Source organism: Phyllopteryx taeniolatus, chromosome 12, assembly GCF_024500385.1.
Source record: "Phyllopteryx taeniolatus isolate TA_2022b chromosome 12, UOR_Ptae_1.2, whole genome shotgun sequence".
Lineage (NCBI taxonomy): Eukaryota > Metazoa > Chordata > Actinopteri > Syngnathiformes > Syngnathidae > Phyllopteryx > Phyllopteryx taeniolatus.
In genome coordinates this window covers 6,381,907-6,396,657 of record NC_084513.1, presented here as the reverse complement: position 1 = coordinate 6,396,657, position 14,751 = coordinate 6,381,907, and the positions used below count along the sequence as shown (strand labels likewise).

General features: G+C 39.0%; 1 protein-coding gene across 10 annotated transcripts in view; it reads right to left on the bottom strand.

The window, feature by feature from the left end:
- Window positions 1-14,751, bottom strand: part of lrp1bb (low density lipoprotein receptor-related protein 1Bb) — a 351,513-nt gene that overhangs the window by 91,359 nt on the left and 245,403 nt on the right. For all 10 annotated transcript variants that reach the window (XM_061792342.1, XM_061792345.1, XM_061792351.1 and 7 more), the window contains 4 exons: window positions 13,046-13,170; window positions 12,524-12,895; window positions 6,153-6,342; window positions 4,283-4,487 (listed from right to left, as the gene is read on the bottom strand). In XM_061792342.1, coding sequence (XP_061648326.1) covers window positions 4,283-4,487; window positions 6,153-6,342; window positions 12,524-12,895; window positions 13,046-13,170 — 892 coding nt within the window. The remainder of the gene's footprint in view (window positions 1-4,282; window positions 4,488-6,152; window positions 6,343-12,523; window positions 12,896-13,045; window positions 13,171-14,751) is intronic.

Genomic DNA, 14,751 nt, shown 5'->3' with positions numbered 1-14,751 from the left:
GTATCCCAAACTACTAAATTGATGAAAATAGGGCTTAAATTCAGCAGAAATAGAACAATGTAGCATGAATGATGAATTCAAGAATGAATCAAAATAAAAAGGACTAACTAAGAGAGCTTTTGCTTGTTTGCTTTCACGTTACAATGTAGCAGCAGAGCAGTCGTGAAGAAAAGTAGTTAGCCTTCTCAAGACTGCTCGGTTATCCACCTTAATGTAAAATAATGCATTTTTTATACAGGAGTAGCAACAAAAAATGCCAGCTCTGTAGATACAGTGTGGGACATATGTTAAGGGTTCTACTGCTGTAGTTTGGTTTGGTCGAAGTTGAGCATTAGCCACTTTGGGTATAATTTACACATTTTAATTGGAATGCACCCCGGGTAATCTCGTAGCAAAGCCTTCATTAGGGGAATTAGACTGCAGGAGGGGCAGGTACAGACCGGAAAGTGAAGGCTTTTCAGCTGACCCGGCTCAGTCAACATATGGATTGCTAATTGAGTTGGGCCAAGGCGCTGGTCTACATGTTTAATCCCCCCTCCCCCCCAAAAAAAAGGTACATTGTGTAGTCAGATCCTTTACACTGCGTATATAGATGATGTAAATCCATCCTAAATGCCATATACAGTGGTGCCAGTTTAAATTGTTCCGTGACCACGCTCGTAACTCAAAACACACATAAAGCAAATAATCTTCCCCCACTGTTCCAGCCCATTTTGGAATCTGCTTTTTAAGAATGGAAAATAGCATTCTATAATATTGTACTTAATAAAAACAGTAATAATATAATTCAATCAAACACAAAGAATTAAACAGTTTGTGCATCATGATTCCATGCTTCAATCCAATTCATTGTGCTGCTCCTTCTGGTGTGCCTGCCTTGGCTACCAGAGGGAGTATAATACAGTCATGCAGACACAAATGAACAAAAATGTTTTCACAACTACTGTGATTCAGTATGTTGCTGTTACAATATCCATTTTCAGAATTAGAATCAGAATCATCTTTATTTGACAAGTATGTCAAAAACACACAAGGAATTTGTCTCCGGTCGTGTGAACCGCGCTTGTACGACAACAGACAGCCATTTGACAGAAAATACTTTTGTGACATAAAAACACAGTACAGAGAGTCACTGAGCAATGAAAGGTTACCAGTAATGTGGTAATGCTGACACTTTTTTTTTTTTTTGACAATTGTGTAAATGCTGCAGAGTCCTCTAGCAATTTAAAACAGTTTGAAATGACTAATAGAGGAATAGTCTGGTGCAGTTACCATTGTGCAAATGGCACAGAGACTTCGAGAAATGTAAACAGTTTTAAGTGACGGGTAGTGCGATAATCTGGAACAGTGCCATTTGTGCAAATGGTGCAGATACTTCTCAACTACATGAGTGCCCAGTATTGGTCAAGAACAGATATGCATATAGTGAAGAGTGGCGAGACTACTACAGTGAGTGCACGAATAATGTGTAATTGGCCCGACAGAGATGTGGCATTCGTGTTAGCTTGAAGAGGAATGTAGACACCGGCGAAGATGCAAGAGGCGAAGTCATGCGGCGAATAGAATGGCTTACAGTTCAAAAACAGCGACTTCAAGTCCGGGCTGCAGTGTGTGCTGAGCTCTGTGACGTTGGTACACCATTTTTCATTGATACAGAAGCATATCCCGCTGCTTTTTGTTTTCCCCGATAACTCCGTGAAGTGGTTTTCCTGGTGTAGTTGGAAGCCCAGAAGCATTACGGCGCCATCGGGGGATGCGTTTATAAAGCCATGTCTCCGTGAAACACAGGGCGGCGGAATGCCCGAAGTCCTTACTGGTCTATTTTGTTGGGTAGGGAGGGTGGATTTGCAAGATGAATCGACAGGAGCAGCATTCAGAATCCTCTCTTACAGCATTCAGAACCCTCTCTTATGGAGTTGCACACCGGCTTGCTTCCCTCTGTGGTGTCGCCTTCGCCTCCATGCTCCGTAGACCACGGCCGCTGCACCGGTGAGTAACTCGGAGAAAAAACTGAGTGGATTTGTGAAAGTTGGTGAAAGAAAGTCAGGGGTAGACCCCCTAATGTTTAGCAAATCTTCCCTTGTGTAAGTGAGTCACGTAATGTCTCCAAAGATGAACGAAAAACACACAAAAAAAACAGAGACAGTACTGGAGAGCACGTAACCGAGGGGACCACATGGCTCGGTGCCATCTTGTCAAGGTTATCACAAAAACAAAACAAAAAGGAAAAATATATGCCTGTGAGTATTGTTATGGTTTCTGTCTACATGTGTTGCTCGACCATTGGTGTTCAAATATCAGTTGCACAAAGGGTTATAAGTGACTATCGATGCTTAAGTGTTAGCCCATCAATGGCGTTTTTAATTATGAGCTAGGATTAAGCTAGCGGAGGCATTCTGAAGGGAAAGTTGTTGGGTTGTTTTAAATATACAAGTAATTCTCTTAGTTTGTTTAGTTTGACAAACTTCAACTAGAAGTGGCATTTCACACCTTGAAACCTCTTTTTTGAAGATTTGTTCTGCCAAACTGCTGGTTTTTGTGAAGTGAGGTGAGTTTGGTGGCACCATACAGCACTTGTATATTGAGTTTGCGCTTGCAAATCAAAGCAAAAAAGTCAACCAAATTATGACTTGTCTCTTGAAACACTCGTAAATTGGGTCACTTGTATCTCAAGGCACCACTGCACTGTACTGTACATGTATCATACCCCATGGATAGAATCGGAGGCCTCCCTTATTGAGTTGCTTCACATGGGGATGACTCCAGGGATTAATGCATCATTTTACATCACCTGCAGTACTGTAGCTACAAAGGCCAGCGTACTATAACTTCCAATGTTAGATAAAATAAAACAGAAATAAAAAATGAGTATCTGCCACATGATGCATGGCACTTGCAGGGTAGCCAGATTTGCCATTTTCTCACAAATCCATCTTGCCAAGATTGAAGCAGAAATGATTGTGAACTATGGTCATGTGGTAGATCTGTCGAGAGATAAATAAAACTGCAAGTGTGTAAACAATGGCAGCCTCTACAGAGATTAGCATGGAGGTTTCCACAGAAGCAGATTTATCATACCAAAGAACAAAACAAAGAGCTAAGGCTTTGTCTTGGACTGGCTTCATCAACTACAGTATATGCTGGTACATTGAAATATAACAAAATATTTAACAAATTCCTTATTGAATCCTTCCTCAAACCTCCAATCTAGCTAGATTTAGTGTGGTCCTTGTGTTTAAGGGTTAAATATCACTATAAAGTACCTTTGGTGTCCTCATCAGAATCAGTCAATCATTATGAAAAGGTAATAATGAAACTCTGAGGTCTTATTATTAGTGGCGAAATATTTGAACACATACCAACATTAGCATTATTTTGTACCATTTTTTTCCATTGTATGTACATGGTTTTGGCATGTCGCATACACGAGGTAACTGCTAACTAACTATAGTGTGCATTACTTTAAAGTTCAGTGACATTACAAACATTTTATTTTGTCTTAAAGGAGGATGAAACCGAGGCTAGTTGAAGAATAAACACTTATACTTGTTTCATAATCTTCATCATATTACAGTATTTGTGTAGTTGGGTGTTGTCAAGCGCAACATGTACACTCTGTAATGGTGAAATATCAGTTGATATAAAAACCTTCAGCAATTCTAAATATATTTGTTGAAAAGCACACAATCAGCTTTCTAACTCAATCATGTTGCTACGTGAAGGTCCACTATTCATGAAAAATTAACAACAATAGCCAAAAATTTCCAGCCTGTCATCGTCTACGCTGTCAGCAGGCTCACATATTTTACTATTTACATTTACATTGTCTGTTTACAGTTTATGTATTAGACGTGTGGAAGCTTGACCAATATGCATTTTTAACAGAATGACATCAACCTAACTCAATGAATATGAAGTTCAATGGATTTTTTTAGGGGGGGGGGGGGGTCTGGAAGGCCTTATAGTGATATTGACTATTACCTAAACCACATACAGAACAAAATCTGCAGTAAATGTTATAAGGTTACTCAAACAAAAAATATGGACATACAAAGTTCCAAAACACAATTTCAGAACAAAAACATATGACCAATCAAGTTTTTCAAACAGAACAAAAACCTTCAATACTACGATAGTTTTGGTTAACTACAGTCCCACAGATTTTATTATTTACAAACACATGCAATAAAGCATGACAATTTTTGTGGATAAGGGTTAGTTAGGATACTGTCATATCCAAGACACCAAGACAGAATATAACAACATTTAAATTCATACTCACATATCTGCCAGATCCATCGAAATCACATCTCTCAATCTTGCCAAGGCCTCTGTCGGAAAAATAGAGCTTCTCTGCTCTGTGATCAATCGTCAGTCCATTGGGTGTGAGGATATCAGTACTGATGATAATCCTCATGTTCTTGCCTGATAAAGTGGCCCTCATGATGCTGGGTCTCTGCTCATTCCAGTTGGTCCAAAACATCAGGCTACAAAGGAATGAGGGGAAGTTGAACCAAGCATTTAATATGGGTGGGCAGATGTTGTTCTCAGCAAATTAGCAATGAGAATTCAGAATAAGCGTTACAGTATTTCATCTCACTGCTTCTTCAAAGTCAAAAAGCATTGACCAAACACACAAACTACAGAATAGCCTGAAAAATATCTGAGGCGGAAAAATGGATTATATTCATTTTTCAGAAAAAAATACAGTTCGCATGTGAATTCTTCTATCTTTAGAAACAAACCTCCAAAAAAAACGAATACAATTTAAATATAGCGTCAATAAGATATAAACCTTTTCCAGCCTGTAACTCTGTGGCATGTCATCTTCCCCCCTTTCACCCTCAAGGAGCTCATCACAGATAAAGTGTAACTCCTTTTCAACAAGATAATACGGATAAGCATCACTGGTTTTGAGATAATGCTAAAAATACAAACAAATAACACCTGCATCCTGTGAAAAAAAAAAAAGAATGATTCATATCTTGGTTTTATTAGCTCTGTGAGAGGGCCAGTGTGTCTTTACAAGAGACATTTAAGAAGATAAATCACAGTTCATCAAGGGTATATCAAGGCTTCCAGTTCCGGTGAGGTCTAAAAATAGAAATCATAACTAAATTGTCAAAAACACAAAACAAAACACAAAACAAACACAACAAAACAAGGATGGAGCTCTAGTCTAAAAGGTGTGGTGGACATGGTTATACATAATGTTGCAGTTCATTTGGAATGATTATATCTCCATTTGTCTTTTGGTGTGATTTGGTGTTTAGTCTGTAACTTACTAACATAAATGAAATGTCCTGCATCTCTGCCTCTTGTAAAAAATAAATTACTCCTGAACATAGACTTCATAACTTATTTTTTTTTAACCTCATAACTTATTTTTAAGACCAACAGATCCTCACATGGAAATAGTCAAATCAGTTTTTTGCTTTTTTTTAGAGAACAATATACGGTAATTACTGAATATATCATAAACAAGGTGTCAGACAAGTTCCAGGATTGGTGTCACTAAATATATACAATGGTGCCTTGAGATACGAGTGCCAAGCCTTATGAGTTTTTCGAGGCCGATTTATTTATTTTTTTTTCAAAAATTGGAGATTAGAGTGCATTTCAGACCCCTGCAGCAAACATTTGACCACCATCAATTCACATTGGTTTCCCTGCAGTGGAAGGACAATGTCAGTTGGTGGCAGTAATGTGCAAGCTGGTTTGCCAACTGCCAAGTTGCATTTCATGCTCTCATTTTCTGGGTTTTAAGTTATGTGGAGAACAAATGCTATTACTGTGTCTTCTTATACAATACAATGTCATTGAGAGCAATTTTTCTTGTGAAAAAAAACAATAAAATAATAACTTTTTTTTTCTTTTTGTGGGGCTGAAACAAATTACGTTGTAGTTTCATTTCCATTGATTTCAATGGGGAAAAATTATTTGAGATCTGAGTGTTTTGAAATACGAACGTGGTCACTGAATGAATTAGACTCATATCTCAATGCATTACGGTATTGTAGTTTGAGTTTCAAATATATTTTATGTAACACCAGTCCTGGAACATTTCTGACATACCTCGTGGACTGTATTAGTGAGTGGAGCAGATGAAACATGCAGTTAAATTTGATTTGGACAAAAGAAGCACAACTGACTTTTGACACTCATCCAGGGCCAAGGCGTGTGGGTGATCTTCCTCCGAAAGAGTAACTACAGCCTCCCGGCTAAGAACACCAACTCCTCTCTGCTCAATGGTTTGTCTGGTGATTGTGGAGGTCGTGGAGCTGGTCCAATACAGCATGTCCCAAGCTCGGTGGTAGGCCAGGCCCTCAACCGAACCCACGCCTGTAAAGAACAAAAAAAGCTATTCGTTTCCCCCCCAAAATAAATAAATATGACTGACTACTAATAGCACAAAGTTTTTGCATGGATCTACCATCTATCAACACAACGCAAAGGGCAGTGCATGTATCATGTCAAGTTTTAGGCAGTAGCAACACTTTTGCCACTCAACTGATTATGTCTATATTTAGATATCTTGCTCCTTAAAGATCACATTAAGTGTATTCCGAGATTTCGTCATAAATACATTGTATATTTGAAGATAAATACTGAAAACATGCAAAGACTGAGAATTATGTAGTACTCAATTGTATTGTTTAAACACTTTTTCACCATTTCAGTTTTCCTGACTTTTTGGGCGTGGCTAAAACACGGCTACATGCAGTTAGGTTGGTAGCTAGCTATGCCTACACCCCAAAAATATATCTTCCTTTTGGATAATGTGCTGGCATGGCCGCTTTACAGCGCCTTGTTGTCGCTCGTGAGTGTAAGAGCAAGGAGAAGGGAACAATTTTTTCAAAAAGTCCTTGACAGCCAACATATGGGCTTCGCGCGGGCGTGTTCGCTTTAGACCTCTTCGTAGTTGCAGCATGGAAAAGCCGCGCGACGACCCAGTGGGATGTATTTCAGCCACCGGAGGCTTTAAGAGGATATATTTCATGTCTCAAACATGTAGTTATGTATAGGCATGAGAAAGATGACGATTGATTAGCATTCTTTCCCTTCCTTTCGTATACAATTGTTTTTAGGCCTGTGCGGCCTCTGTTGTATTCTGTGGTGTTTTGTAGTATATGGGGGGGGGGGGGGGGGGGGGGGGGGGGAAGGACAGTGAGCACGTCTGCCTCTCAGTTCTACACATTCTACCCTTATTTCAGTGGTTTTTCTCTATGTACTATGTGTTTCCTCCCACATTAAAAAAAACAACAAAAAAAGATGCACGTTAGATTAATTGAAGACTCTAAATTGTCGGTAGTTGTATATGTGATGGTGAATTGTGGTTTGTCTATATGCCTGTAATGGCATGGTGACCTGTCCAGGGTGTACCCCACTTGCTGCCCACCCCATCCGCACACACACCCCCAACTCACTTGCAGCCCTAATTAGGACAACCATTATAGAAACTGGATAAACAAACACCAAATATTGAAGTGCATCTCTCCATTGGGAAAGAAGCTGACACATTAGACAGAACATCTGAAAAATCTCCTACCCATAGGAGCTCCATAATGGTGGTTCAGTGGACGGCGGAGACATTTAGCTTCCATCCTTCAATCCATCACCATTCCATTAAGTAGTCAGTGTGTTCAAATGCTACTTTTTACACAGACAGATGGATGAAAATAGCACCCTTGTGCATCGGGTAATTACAAGGCTGTCTCAATTTCAGGTCACAAGACTTGAGTTCAAAATACTGACTTTGTTTGCAACAGATGGCCGACTCCATTTGCGTTTGGATGACTTTGTGACTAGTGCAAAGTAACACCATGTCTCAGCATGCTGGATGGACAACTATTTGGCAATGTGATGACTCTCACTCACTATCAAACATATTTTCGACCAGGTTGTGCAAAAATGTGTCCAAAGAGGAAATACGTTCTAGTGGACCATACTGTTTTCCAACTATCCTTAAATCCCAAACCTTTGAATGGTTAAATTTATAATAATATATACTGAGTAAACATAGTAAGCATAATGCTTTGTGACGTTTCTGATTATATCGAGTTGCTAGTTCCCAAACGTCTTGAGTGTCTCCACATTTCAAGTGACACTTGTGATCAGATCATATTTACATTACATCCTACATTCTAAACATAAATGAAACAGCTAAGGAATTCAAAAGAAACTACAGTTGCAGTAGAGGGCATAGCGCTGCAAAGCAAGAACCAAAATGTTCACCTTCACAGACACACATTGAGTGTCAAATTTTTAGAATTAAGATTCATGCATTATGCAGTTGGGAATTAAACAATAAGTAAAAAAAGGAAATTAGAAAAAAAAAAAAGCTTGCGGGGCGAGCAAAATTTAAAAACAAATCCAGGGATTTTGTAAATACATCATTACAGACAACTAAACGAGGCAATCTGGGGTCACCATGGGAATTACAAGGATTCTACCTCCCATTTAGTATTCCTGTGTACAGAAAATCTGAACATTCCGTAAACCTCCTATTCCCCATGGTTTCCTGCAGAGGTTTTGTCGTTTATGTGGGACAAAAAACTAAGGAACTGTTTCAGGTGAAAAGAAAAAAATAGGGGAAAACACAAAAGCAACACCACCACTAACAACAACAACTGTAACCTTGGACCAGTCAAAATTCCAACCACAACAACAGCTTTGTCTGTAAAACGTTTAAAACTGCTGGACTCTGTCCTAATTAGACGGATATTGCAAGTATGTTGATTTCTTAATGTTGCAAGCATTATTAAAACATAGCCTTTGTTGGTGTGTCCACCACAGAAACATTATAAGCAGAAAGATAAATCATTATTTTACTATGCGTACGGACTTACAGTTACAAACGTAGTGCAATAATTGTTCCTACAAGAGTCAATATAGCCTCTGAAACTTTAGCTGTCAAATTTCGTTTTTTGAACAATACTAAATATTCTTATCCACGTTGAGCTAGGAAGCGTGTTGACTGTACTTATTTCATCCAGTGGAACGTGTTTGTTGTTATAAAAACAGAATTCCATTCATTATCAGGAACATGAGAAAGGCCAAGGGATTAGCTAGCTACTTTAATGTGGGTCTTCTGTCTACAACAGTAACATTGCGGATGATAAACAAAAGTAAAGGCTCTAAATTTAGGTCCTTGGATTCACATAACATTTGCGTTACATCAGAACAAAATGTGTCTTATTGCAAAACAACATGGCAGTTACTAAAAGGTTTGCACGTACATTCTCACCAAGGAACCCACAAACCCAAAATCTCTAAGGCACATACTGAGTCAGCTGATTGCTAATTAATAGTTTGCAATAAAAGCCATCTGGCCGAGTTTGACACAAATTGTTGGTGGGTTGAAGGATTAATTATTGGGGGACATGGAGATTAATTTGGGAAATATGGATGATTAACATCTGCACCTTCCGTTAATGGTGGGATGTAAACAGAACTTCCTGAGACAAATGGTGGCTTTCCTTTATATTTACAAAATATAAAAGTCGGTGGTTATTCTAACAGTAAGCCCAGAGGGGGGAAGAACCGCTAAATGGGGCCAGTAAAAGTAGTTTTCTCTTTAATGATAAACCTTTATCATAATTTCACTTGTTTGACCGGTACTCCCTCAGGACAAATTAATTAATTCCAATATAAAACATTTACAAAATAAGATAATAGATTTTGTAATTTTCTCTCCCTAACAGGAAGCAAATGTGAAGGCATGAAGCATCCAAACTGCTTTGATGTTCAATTACTTAGTGTCAGTACAATACTGTACATGGCATCTTCAATCTGAACAAATGATTTGTAATAATGGTTGATGATACGGCAAGCACTTTTAACATGTAACACCTAGACTGAGTGTTGCAGATGTCTGCAATTCGGTTGTGCTTACTCAAAAAGATCATTTCAGCTATCTGTAACTACATTCTTCCTATCTGCAATTGGCACTGCAGATATCGGAATGTGATTTTTGGCATTCATGTGCATTTGGCATTCATCCCATCACAGATATCCGTAATTCACATAGCAGATATCTGAAAATGAATTGTAGATATCTATAATCTATATGCACCTGAATGGCAAAAGTGACGTCATTTGTAGTAGGCAAAATGACGTTGCATATATCTGAAATGCTACTGATGGTTAGGAAGAATGTAGTAACAGACAGTATCTTAACTGTTCTTTTTGACTAGGCAACACTACATTTCAGATATCCGCAACACATATCCAGCCTACCTGTGAAATGTTAAGAAGGCTTGCCATATGTTTATGGGGTTTGTCATTACAAAGACCTAGAATTCAGTAATTCAGTTGGAGCTATTTACTATGTGAATTACTCTCTAATTCCACTTTGAGATATCTAAAAAAATAAATAATACTTGGATTAGTCATAATTCCAGTTCAAGATATCTTTAATTCACGTCAATTCAAGGTACCATTTTGTCTCTTTACAGATACCTCACATTAAGTTTTAACGAGGCAAAATGACATTGTAGATATCTGTAACTGGAATTACAGTATGTCTAATGAAATTTATTATGTACTAATTATTAATAATTACTATTATGTAAACAGATTCTATATAAGTATCACCAAGGTGTGTGAACTTCTTATGACGCAATGCTTCAAAAATGAGGCGCTAACGTCCATTTAATTGGCTGATAAAGCAGCATCAGCTGAGTTGAGGTTGTGTGAAGAAGGGGATCAGCAACACTCTGTGTACACTATGTGAGCGTGTGCGTGTGAATAGGTTGGACGTGTAGATTTGGACAATGCTGAGCTTTGTTCCCAGGGGAAACGTCGTAGAATTGGAGAGGATCCAGACTGAGCGGAAGAGATTTTCGCCGCTTTTTTTGACTCTAGCCGTGTTCTCATCAACACTGAACTCTCTCGCAAAGTCAACCAGCATGCCAATAAACCTATAGAGTTCAGCATCATAAATGTAATATTAAAATGACTTTAGCAGTTCTATATTTGAAGGAATATCACAACTATGTACAGTAGGTTCGCATGTTTTTGTAATTTTTTTTTACATCACATTGCAATGATGACAAATGGTTGCATTCCCCTGCTGATCACTCATTGGTCGAGCACATTTTTCATTGCCACACCCTTACTAAGAAAATGCTTTTTATGGGTTACGACAGTGCTGACATACACTATTCGCAAAAAATTAGGGAGATTTGGCTTTTGGATGACAACATCGAAAGCATATTGACGCTGTCGGGCAGAATCCTTGCACCACCAAAATTACTGTTTTTCAAAAACTCCATCTTGCTTGAGTTACAATGCTGACTACGCAGTGTATCCATCCATCCATCCATTTTCTGAGCCGCTTCTCCTCACTAGGGTTGCGGGCGTGCTGGAGCCTATCCCAGCTGTCATCGGGCAGGAGGCGGGGTACACCCTGAACTGGTTGCCAGCCAATTGCAGGGCACATAGGAACAAACAACCATTCGCACTCACAGTCATGCCTATGGGTAATTTAGAGTCTCCAATTCATGCATGTTTTTGGGATGTGGGAGGAAACCGGAGTGCCCGGAGAAAACCCACGCAGGCACGGGGAGAACATGCAAACTCCACACAGGCGGGGCCGGGGATTGAACCCGGGTCCTCAGAAATGTGAGGCTGATGCTCTAACCAGTCGGCCACCGTGCCGCCGACTACGCAGTGTAATATGCAAAAAAATGAATCGGTATGCACTTACCTTTGTGGGTGATGCACTTCTTTCTGCACCGAAGTATTACTGCGATACGTTAACAAAATAGATTTACTTGACCGTATCTAACCTGTCTACTTTCACTCGCTATTCTCTTAAAAAAAATCCAGACTATCAATCTTGTGGCAACAAATTGCTGGATGGCTCCCGCGGAGTCAAAAAAGGCAGTTTTACAACACTTCTCAGACACTTTTTGTCCATAAGGTTAATAGATTCTCAAGATATTTTCAACACTTATACTGTATGTGTAACAATAAGAGATGACGTGGGGAACGACCGTTGGTATCGATTTGTTAAAAAAATATGAATTTGACCATATTTCAACATATGAGATTTCCACCCGACAGTGACTCTTTATACATATGTTAGTCTCTGTTGGTGTAGAGGTACACTCACTCGCCTGACATTGATGCAGGCAGCGTGCATTCAATTCCTACTCAGTGACAATGTGAGCGTGAATGGTCGTCTGTTTCTATTGACTGGTGACCAATCCAAGGTGCAGTATGCCTTCCACCTGAAGTCAGCTGGGATAGGCTCCAGCTCCTCGCAACTCTCAACCAGATAAACAGTATAGAAAATGGAAGGACGGATTGGTAAATTTTGTGTAACCAGATCCAAATTGATATCTGTACTAATTTGAACAGATTGATAGCTTCAACATATTTGTAATCATCAGCGCTTTGGTTTTGGTGTGATTCAAATTAGAATGGCAATATAGTATTAAACACTGTTCAAATATTGTTTTAAAATGTTCTTCATGATCAGCCAAAAACATGAACACCAAATATGAATTACACTTACTTTCTGCAATAATAGAGCTTCCTTTCCAGTTGTCATTGATCATCTGGATGTTTCCAAAGTGAACATCACTGAAAAAGATGCGATTGGTGCCAACTGTATTCTGACTGTAGTCAAAGGCCAAGGCTATGACATTCTTGAAAAGAGCAGGGTTTTCAAAAGGCTGGACCGGTGAGTTGAGGTCATTCTCATCCGAGAGGTGAATGCTTTTCAGAGTCGTCCTCTCAGAGTAGAGCAGATAACCTTCATACCGTTCGCAGGAAAAGCCATTCTCTGATAAGCGGCCGTGGGCACAGGAACAGGTTCGACGTCCGCTCCCAACGTGAAAGCAAAGCTGTCGACAACCAGCATTGTTCCTGGCACATGGGTTCGAACCTACGAGATAAACCATCGAAGGAAGAAAATTTAAATATGATGCACAGCTAGATATTTTCAGTACGGGGTATTTTCAAACGACCTCTGAAAAACAATTATATGGGGCAGTCAATTTGTGAATCAATACATGAGTGGAGTAGAATCCTCAACCTTTCTCTCTGCCTCTAGTGAAGACTGTCACACCCTTCAAATTGACCCCGAGGCCACTCCTCATTGTCACGGCCTCACCGCTGTCAGTCTTCAAGCCTCGTCGGATTGAACCATTCGAAAAGGCCCTGGAGCACAGAGTCAGGGGGTGAAAAACTGATTTTACTTTCCATGAAGGAGATATATTTTGAAAGCTGCATTCTGGCTTTTTATTGATTTTTTTTTTCCCACTGCAGGATCATGATGAAATTATATAGAAAGAAAGATCATAGCACCAAAGTAAAAGGTGATATAGTCACCATACCATTTGAACATATATTAGGAATAGTTGAGGAGAAGAGCATAATAAATCCCACAATTTTCACAAGAGCCACTCAGCTGTCACTGCAGACAGACTAACCTTATGGAGCAGCTGAATTCGAGACAATACTGGCATGTAAATTCAAAAATCAATTTTACCAAGCCTCAAAATGATGGCCTTCAGGACAACCAAATGACGACACATCAGTGTCCTTTGAGGATGAGGCTACAAATGGGGTATTGATGTCAAGAGAGCGAGAAGAGACTGGAAGCCTGTAAACAATGGCCATTGCCGAAGAGATAAGCAAGGAAGCTTCCATGGCGGCAGGTTTATAATAACTGGACATTTCTTCAGAGAGCAAATAAAACCTCCTCACAATTCTGTAGTTGGCTGTAATGGATGTGGGAGACTGACCCCTGATGATATTTTTTTGCCATTTTCCAAACTACTTCTATTTTTTCATCTCCAAACCTGGAGACATGTCAGGCGAGTTCCAGCCATTGAATGAAAGCTCACTAACTTGATCTACAATGCTATACAAAATGTATTTGTACGTGAACAAAAGAATGTATTCTAATGCCTGCCATACACTGACCGACAGGCCCGAACCAGACTGAAGTGTCATGCAATGTGTGGGGGTTTGGCAACTACTTTCATGAGTGGCTGACCGTTGGCCACTAGTTTTGCTGCAATTAAAAATTGTATCGTCAGTGAGCTGTGAGTCTTGTTATATCTTCTGTCAACATGTGTTGCATGTGTTATAACACCGCGGCACCGATGTTATTCGTTAGCTCGTCTATGCTGTTTTGGTAAACTGACTTTATCAAGGCACAGCTATGTGGTTGTTTTAAAGACACATGAAATTCTCTTTAATTCATGATTACCTTCATTTCTTGTGTATAATGCGCACCCATGTATAATACGCACCCCAAAGTTGACCTCAAAATTCTGGAAAACCCTTCTACCTATGTATAATGCATATTTACAATGCATGATTTTGCTTCTACCCATATGATCAAAACGATTATCTGTATTTTTTTTTTTTTTTCAAAGAATTATTCTTAAGCACTTTGTTTGAGCACATAATACTTTTTTTAAATTTACTTGCTCTTATTTTGAAATTCACAGCCCTACTTTTATTTAGTAAATGAGAAAACACACAGTTGTGCTCATATGCTTGATTAACCAGGCAGAATTTGTAAGATGGGTACAATTCTTTCAAGAAAACATGAAGGGACAGGTGGAACACATTTTATTTTATTTTAATGGTATTCAAATTAAACTGTCAAGAATTTCAGAAAAGCATTATCATTAAACAAAACATAACCATAAAGAAATTAATGATGGTTGTTGTTCAGTTATCAGTCATATTTAAAAAAAAACAAAACAATATTTTTATTTTTATTTC